This window comes from Propithecus coquereli, unplaced genomic scaffold (assembly GCF_000956105.1).
Source record: "Propithecus coquereli isolate 6110/MARCELLA unplaced genomic scaffold, Pcoq_1.0 Scaffold26, whole genome shotgun sequence".
Classification (NCBI taxonomy): Eukaryota; Metazoa; Chordata; class Mammalia; order Primates; family Indriidae; genus Propithecus; species Propithecus coquereli.
This window is the reverse complement of record NW_012148174.1, coordinates 3,759,821-3,769,089: the sequence shown is the minus strand read 5'-3', so window position 1 is coordinate 3,769,089 and position 9,269 is coordinate 3,759,821. Positions and strand designations below refer to the sequence as shown.

The following is a 9,269-nucleotide window of genomic DNA, read 5'->3' as shown; positions in this document are numbered from 1 at the left end:
TTTTTTTTTTTTTTTTTTTTTTACATTCAAGGTATGTTATACATTTGCCATGTATGAGTTTAGAAAATAGTACGTGGCTTCCAGTTTTAGTATGGTCACTGTCTTGGCTCTGGGTCCATGACCCCTTATCCCTAATTTTGAAATTCAGACAGCCCTGAAAACCCAACGTTTTTCATTAATGTGGTGCCAAAACTGACTTGGTAGCAGAACCTAACTTATCTTTCTGTATCCTACTTGATGTGAATATTCATACATTTTGCTGCAGTAATAGTATGTGTCAAATTATAGCTTATCACCCTCGACTCTCTGGTGATAGTATATATTGTACAATGTATGTACCGTATAGCCTTTTTAAAATCCAAAACTTCGTAAATTCCAACATTTACCCAGCACCGAAGATTTTTAATAGGGGATTGTGAATTATTATTAACATAGAAATGCATTACAGTTAAAATAAATTTGCATATTATTACAGAGTTGTGAGACATCAATCAAATATAAGTTCAACTAGTATAATAATTCACAAGCAGCCATCCTTAAACAAATTTGTGATATCTAAAATGTCTGCATTAGTAATATATGCTGCTTTTGATAACTCTACTATTGTGGTTTGTAACCATGGTACAGAAGTATTAAAAGTAAGACTCATAAATACATGGAGAAATTATAAAATAATGTAATTTTAATTTCATAGCCCATGAAAAGAAATGCATAAGTCGAGGAGAAGCTTTGGTGCCCACCACACAGTCCAAATTGTCCCGTGTCAGCAGTGGCTTTGGTCTTTCCAAGTTAACAGGATCAAGAAGGAATCGAAAGGAAAGTGGTCTAAGTAAACACAGTCTTTCCACCCAGGTACTTTGTTTGGTTTCATTGATGGTATTATTAGGAGTTTATATTTCAGGGTTTAATTGTAGTATTTCATTATTTATGATATACTTAATATGTACAAGCAGATGATTTGAAATGGAACTTCTCTGTGTTTTTGCTTTAGAAAAGAGAAGTAACCCAGATTATGGGAACTTTTTCCATTTTATTAGGATAAAATTGCATTATGAGTGCTGTGTACTTACATCCACTTTATAATTGGATGTAAGATGAGATTCATAGATTGATAAATGATCACACTATGGAGAATTTTTTCCCAATTTTTCCAACTTTCAATGTTACTGATAGTTCTATAAATTTTAAGGCAATAGCAGAGCAAGGCTTTTTAAATTTTTTGTAATTTTGTTGTATATACTTGTGATTGATATTTTTAAAAAACTCATCTACCTCCAACATTAACTTCTACCTCATCACACTTCCTTCACCATCCCAGAATCTAAGTGGCATCTCATGTGTCAGGTTGGCTTTCCAGAAAGAAAACTCTGCGACAGAGTTTAATGTAGAGGGTGTCTATTAGGAGGTGCCCTGGGATCGGTACCTATGGGAGGGAGGAGCAGGAAGCAGGATTGGGCACAGGGAAATGTCAGGCTGCAGTACAGTTCTAGTGGCAGCCTCAGCTGACCTCAGTGGACTCTTGAAGCCAGAATAGCCTGTCGGAGTTGACCTGCCCTGAGCCGAAGTGGCTGAGCCTTACGTCACTGGACATGGGTCGCCCCTGCGGTTCTCTGTAGCCGACGCAGTCCCTGAGGGTGCTGGCAGTGCTGGGGGAGCTGGGCAGCAAGCCTTTCCTCGAAGGGGATTGTGGGGAGCACTGCAGAGCTCTGTCCCTCACACAGACCTCCATTAGATTCATCATATAAAATTCAGTCGGATTTTTTGTTTTTATTTTCTGTAGTGGGTGCTTTTGACAGAATTTTAACTGATTATTAAGCATTAATCTCAAGGGTAGTTAACTCTTTTTCCAGGAAATCCATGAAATAATTACGACTCTTTCTGTCCATCGTTAGGAGATTTCTCAGTGGATGTTCACACATATCGCTGTTGTTCGTGACTTAGTAGATACACAGTATAAGGAATATCAGGAGGTAAGAATCTGTAATCATGGTAATGGTTTGTTTTGCATTTCTTGGATGTGATCGGACTCTGTTCCTCCTGATATCTTCCTACCCATTTTAAGGGTGCGTTGCTGAACTGCATTCATCATCAGATGACGATTTTAATTATCCCTGCCATCAGCTACCCTGGCCATTGATTGTAAGATGAAAAATTTGAATCTTCTATAAACTTACTGCTTTTGAAAAAGCAACAAGTAAAATCAGCACAGCTGAATGCTGTTGGTATTCACTACTGACATATCACGTCTTTGTTCCTAATAAAAATAAAAACGTAAGAATACACCCTCTTTTTCAGACTTTTAACAAGGAGATTGTAAAAATATGCATCAAAGTCTCTGAGAAGTCTTTTAAAATTTGTAAAAAATTATAAGATGAAATGAAATTCTATTTTTACCATGCTACAAGTCCTTGGCAATTATGTCAGTGAAAAATAAATTTCATGAAATCCTCTTGGTGAATTCATAATTACTCAAAAGCTTCTGCTAAATATTTTATTTCCAAAGCAGCCATTTTAGATCTATTGAAGATTCCGGAATGATTAACTGCTAATATTTTCTGGATATAACACTTAGCTTTTCCCCCTGAAGTTACACATAAGTACTACTGTGATATGTAGTGGTATAACTGTTCACTCAATAATCTTTACTGTTATATTTAAACATCTTTATTTTTCTACTTAAATTGTATACATATATTCTGTGAATCATTAGGTAAGTTAGTTATAATCATCTGTTGAAATGTTATCCATCTTGTCATTTAACAAATAAAAAGAACTTATGCCATGACATAATTTCCATTTAAGTAAAATGGTTTGGATCTATTCCGGTGCCAACAGAAAGTTGTTTTTCTTTGATTTTTATATGAAAGTCAAGTTCCCTCTCAGTGCTACGTGTTTATATTCTTTCTCTAAAATCTTTGGAAACATTTACCAAGCTTGCCATTAATCTAGTCTATTGGCACTATTCTTGATCTGATTTTCTAGAATTTCTCCTATACGTGTTCTGGTAACTTTTCCAATTTTGTGGTATCCTTAAAATACCATGTTTATTTATTAACCCATTTGGGGCTATTTCAGTATATTTTCATAAGTAATATTACCATTTTTCCTGGGCCAGAGAAACAAAGTTCCTTCAACTCTCCGTTTGACCACATTACATACTCTACCTGTACATATGTGTCATTTACTTGGCGCTAAAATAATCATCATCTTGGGTCACCACAACAAATGCCACTTCTCACTAAATCATTAGCACTTTAACCACAAATAAATGTCATTTTCCTTTTATAATATTGGCAGAAATCATGTGACTCGTGCTTGCTTCCAAACAGTAACTGATTTTCCATGACTCGTAGACTTTGTATTGTCACTTCTGCCTTTGCTTGAAAACCCACCCGGACTCTTTCCCGCCAGCGGCAGCAGAACGCGCTGAAGTACGTGACGGAAGAATGGAGCCAGATCGAGTGCGAGCTGCTGCGGGAGCGGGGGCTGTGGGGCCCCCCCATCGGCTCCCACCTGGACAAGTGGATGCTGGAGATGACGGAAGGGCCCTGCAGGATGAGGAAGAAGATGGTGCGGAATGACATGTTCTATAACCATTACCCGTACGTGCCAGAAACAGAGCAGGAGACGAACGTGGCGGTGAGTGTGCAGAACTAAATGTTCGTGGTGACGCTCACGTTTTTTTCTTCGCAAACGTTTTTCCTTTTTAGGCGCATTACCTAAAATAGCTGATTTGGAAGATTCAACAAACTGTCCTAAATGGATAATGTCAGGGTGGCAATGGAATGCAAAGATCCAACGCTGTAACAGGGAGACGTCACAGTGAAGCCAAACTGCCCCGGTTTAAAACCTGGCTCTGCCACTTTTCTAGCTGGGCACAAGTCACTGAACCTTTCTAGGTTTCCATTCCTTTATGTCTAAAACGGAGCCAATACTGGTTTCACCTCATGGCGCTGTTAGGAGGATTAAGTTAGTAATTATAAAATTAGTGAAGTACTTAGAATAGTGTTTGTTCAATAGAATAAGCACCGTATAGGACTTCTAATAAGTAGTTCAGATTGTATAATATGAGGTAGCTCAGATTGTTCCAATGCCTTTCTTTTCTCTGCCAAAAACCATGGTTTCATTCATCTTGTACTCACTGATTCAACCTCTGTCCTGATGCTACTTGGAATATAGATCTAATAATCAACCTCAGTGCCCATCAAGAGATGAATGGATGAAGAAAATGTGGTGTATATACACAGTGGAATACTATTCAAAAAGAGGGAAGTCTGTCATTTGTGACTACATGGGTGAATCTGGAGGACATACTAAGTGAAATTAAGCCAGGTGCAGAAGAACAAAGGCCACGTGATCTCAGTGTGGAATCCAAAACAGTTGAACTCAAAGCAGAGAGTAGAATGGTGGTTACCAGAAGCTGGGGATTGGGGGAATGGGGAGGAGTTGGTCAAAGGGTATGAAGCTTCAGTTACACTGAAGGAATAAATTTTTTGAGATCTATTTCATATTGTAATGACTATAGTTAATAATAATGTATGTTTTGAAATTGCTAAGGGAATAAATTTCAAATGTACTCAACACAGAAAATAAGTATTTGAGGTGATGAATATGTTAATTAGCTAGATTTAATCACTCACATTGTGTGCTTATAATAGTATTTTGTACTCCATAAATATAAATAATTATAATTTGACAATTTACAGTAAATTTTTTTTAGAAAAAGAATATGGGGCCGGGCGCGGTGGCTCACACCTGTAATCCTAGCACTCTGGGAGGCCAAGGCAGGAGGATCACTTGAGCTCAGGAGTTTGAGACCAGCCTGAGCAAAAGCGAGACCCCATCTCTACTGAAAATAGAAAAAATTAGCTGGGCATGGTGGCATGCACCCATAGTCCCAGCTACACGGGAAGCTAAAGTAAGAGAATCCCTTGAGCCTAGGAGTTTGAGGTTGCAGCGAGCTACAATGATGCCCCTGCTCACTAGCTGGGGTGACAGAGCAAGACTGTGTCTCAGCAAAAATAAAAACAATATAGGTCTTAGCCCCTGCTAATAGATATTTAAGATTTTTGAACATAGCTCTCTCAAGTGTACTTTTCTCAGAGCCATTCAGTTCTGTCAAGAATGCCATACTTGATATAGCTGCACCTGAAAGCACTATAATTCCTAATAAGCACTAGGTAAAAAAATTAAAATATTTTTGCAGCCTTTTACTAGCACCCACTTTTATAAGAGCAAAGCAGCAATACAATCTCTAATGCTTAATCTTTTTCCCCTACACAAATAATCATTAAGAATTTAAGCCTTTAGCAGTTTGCTAAAATATTTCTTACTGAGTCAACAACATTCATTTAAATTGAATCCATTCAGGAATACTAAAATATAAAATAAATATGCTCTCCCAAATATGTGACCAACTTACTATTTTGATGACTGAGGCATATACTTTTGAGTTATTTTTCCAGTAACCGTAATATTTTATCCTATCTGTACTCCTTTCCTTTTTTGTAACAATTCCATTTGTTTATAAAAGTATATTTAAACTTCTATACCAGATAAAACCGAAGTAACCCATTCAGAGTTTACACCTACAACCTTAATATCATCACCGTTTCACCTAAGCAAAGGAGTTCACCAGCCTGTGAAATCTAAACAGATACTCTCATAAATGAGTATGTACCATATGGAATTTATTTTTTAACAGATGGGTTCCATACTGGAAAGTACAAGGCAGTTGAGAAATGTTGGACATAAATTTACATAAAGGGAAAAAGCCGGTGAGAAGCGGAGACAATTACAGAATGTAGAATTCATGCTGCATAGTTCGTGCAAGAGTCAGTCAAGGTTAAGCTGCTATGATGAAATTTTCTGAATGAATAATCTTTATTTTGGTGTTGGCATTTCAAAATCATTCGTAAATTTGAAATGCCATTAAATGTTCACTGTTATCTTATGGAATGTGCATGCTGGTAATGTTGAAAACAAAGAACTTTTCAAAAAGCAAAAGAATCTGTTATCCCCCTGGCTTCTACCACGAAATCAAAAAAGAGAAGCTAATATTTACAAAGCACAGTGGGTTAGATGCTCTGCAGAGAGCAGTTATGATTTTCATGTCAGTCTTACAACAGCCCTCTGAGGTACTGTTAATATTATTATCCCAGATTTACAGATGAGGAGCTACAACCTAGGATAGTTAAGGAATCTTCTAGGTCACAGCTACTAAGTAGTGGAATAAGGTGTGAATACAGTTCAACGGTACCTTAGCAGTTGAATCACTTTGAAAGAGAAAAGATTCTGGTGTTTACCGGTTTTGTGACATTGTCCACAGACAGTATATTTCATATTTGGTTTTGTCTCTCAGATGCTAACAGAGTACCTAATACTTAATTAATGTTGAGGAAGGGAACTACCAGCACTCTGTCTTCTTAAATTATAGACTTTTTTCCATTGCTTTCTGTTTAGCACTCTAGAATTTTCCTAAATCTGAATTTTTTCCACTACAAAGGGGTAGAATCAGATTTTATGGACCCTGAAGTGTATACAGTTCAGGAGAGAGCTCTGTAAGAAAAAGAGTACAGAATCGTGAGTACAAGATTACTAGGGCTCTGCTTCCAGGGTGTTGAAGGGGACGCATGAGAAGCGAGACCACTGAAGTTTAAGCTGCATTGACCCCATAGTCAATCCACCCCCATCCTGAGCTGCTTCCCAGATTCAGAGATCAATCAGTTCTTTCCCACAAATATAGTCAGTACTTTCTGTATGACAGATGTGTGCCAACCTAAAAATTGCTTTCGAAGGTTCTTGATGGATAAAACAGGCTTTTACCTATTAAGGGCAAATGATTTGATCTTTTGCCTTATTTATGAAGAATAATTATTGTTTTTCAGTAACATTTACATTGTTAGTCCTGTCACTTAAGCTGAAGAATACAGTGATGATTAAAAAGTTAATTTCTTGTTTTAAAGGTTTGGTGTGTTAGAAATAAATCAGGTGATTTTTTTTTTTTTTTCTTAGCCATTCAAGTAACTTGACAGTGTCACATGGTGGGCCGGGCGCGGTGGTTCACGCCTGTAATCCTAGCACTCTGGGAGGCCAAGGCAGGTGGATCGCTCAAGGTCAGGAGTTCGAGACCATCCTGAGTAAGAGCGAGACCCCCGTCTCTACTAAAAATAGAAAGAAATGATCTGGACAACTAAAAATATATATAGAAAAAATTAGCCGGGCATGGTGGCACATGCCTGTAGTCCCAGCTACTCGGGAGGCTGAGGCAGAAGGATTGCTTGAGCCCAGGAGTTTGAGATTGCTGTTAGCTAGGCTGACGCCACGGCACTCTAGCCGGGGCAACACAGTGAGACTCTGTCTCAAATAAATACATAAATAAAAGCAGCTTCCCCAATCCAAGTTTTGAATTTTATTTGTTGATTTTAAATTGTATGTTTATTTATAGAATACAGAACATATTTCAGTGTTTCATTTGGTACAGACTTTAAAGCATTGGAAGTTTATCAACTAAAATGGTTGTAATAAAAGAAATAGTAATAATTTTTAATGTCCTGAGGAAAATTCTGTATTCTTACATGAAAATAATTTATTCCTGCTGCACAGTGCCTTTCCTTAGAGGGTAATTTTCATAATTAAAACAGCTGTATTAAATTATACTGTAATTTTATATTTTAAACAGTAATATCAATTATAGGTAGTGTTAAGATATGTAAGCCTGGAATATGATGAAAATACAAAATCTGATTGTTTTTAAGCAACTGTCTCTTTACTCTGAATCATAAGGAAAATAAGATCCCATGTTTTGCAATTTAAAAATACCATATTTAAATATTAGGCTTTAATTCTGTAATCCCCTTTTACAAAATAATAATCTCAAACACATTTATTATTCTTTGCAAAGATCATTCGGGTGAAGACATCGTTGTCTGCCTGTTAATTTTGGATTGCTCAGGGAGAGGAGGCTAATCAACTTACTTTAAGGTTTCTTTTCTAATTAAGGGAGTCTCTTGTGGCTGCCTCCACATATTTTTATGTAATATATAGATGTCACGAGTCATAGAAACTAAACTCATTTGAGAAATTTCACTGCCAGCATTATAGAAAAATCATTTTTTAGGAATTCTGACTTTGAAAAATATAGATTTCTATGTAAACAATTATAATAATTACTGCTACTTTTTAAATAAAAAGGGAACCATGATAATACTAAAATTATTGGTATACCATACATATTTGCTATTGAATGCTGGACCTTTTAGTAAAATAAGAATCTCAGTCAGTCAATCAATGAGCAAATATGGATTAAACCAGCACTGTACCACGTGCTGCAGGGAAAAATTATAAGGGTATATATGGAAGATCCTACCCACATTCTGGTTGGAAGTATAGATAGTGTACATCAAAGTTGGCTTTGACAGCAGTAATTGGTCCGTTTTGTTTTATTGGTATATTACATATATATCCAGCAATCTATCTTGGGTTTTTTTTATGAATTTCAGAGTGAGTTGCAGAATCAGTACCGATTACTTCCACTACATTTTAATACGATCAATTAGAGTTCAATATTTGTTTATAATTCTTTTTTCACTGAGGTAAATTTTACGTACATTGAAATACACAGATCTTAAGCGTACCATTCAGTGATTTTTTTTTTCTTTGTCTCTTTTTTTAACATTGGGTTTCCTGATCTGTTTTTACCTTTAAAATACTTTTATTTTATTGTGGTCCATTCAGTGAGTTTTAACAAATGTATACCCTACACTTGTGTAATCTAAATCCCTACCAAGACAGAGAACATTGATGTAGATTTTAAAGATTATTCTTCAGAAGAAGGTAGACTTTTACAAGTTTGCTTTAAGGAGAAAGATTCGTGAAAACCATGTGAAATATTTGGAAGTATGCCTAGTAGTCCAGTGTTTGTTTTGCCTGTGGAAGCAAACATTTGTGAAAACGTTGTGCCTCCTCCTGTTTACTGTAGGGAAAGGTACCAGAAGTCATCGCCTGATAAAAGCTATGAGAAGGAAGAAAGCTTGGAAGTAGTTCTTGGCTGCATTACTGTCTGTGTGCAGCTATCTGTGTCCTTACATGCATTAGCCATGTGCTCAACAGAAATTGCCTTCTTGTTAATCAGGATTTTATTCTGAGAATAAAATATAAATCAACTACCTAGTTCTTTTAAAAGGACTCTTTAAAAAATGTTTGGTCTGGGAGCTGATGATCCAGTGTACCTTCTGCTTTCAGCCTTTCTGCAATGGTGAAGGTAGTAA

The 9,269-nt window shown here is 36.5% G+C and overlaps 1 protein-coding gene across 1 annotated transcript in view; it reads left to right on the top strand.

The window, feature by feature from the left end:
* The window catches only part of WDFY3 (WD repeat and FYVE domain containing 3), a 208,769-nt gene that overhangs the window by 158,705 nt on the left and 40,795 nt on the right, over nucleotides 1-9,269 (top strand). The window contains exons 40-42 of the mRNA XM_012647224.1: nucleotides 695-852; nucleotides 1,893-1,970; nucleotides 3,412-3,639. Of these exons, the coding sequence (XP_012502678.1) occupies nucleotides 695-852; nucleotides 1,893-1,970; nucleotides 3,412-3,639 (464 nt within the window). The remainder of the gene's footprint in view (nucleotides 1-694; nucleotides 853-1,892; nucleotides 1,971-3,411; nucleotides 3,640-9,269) is intronic.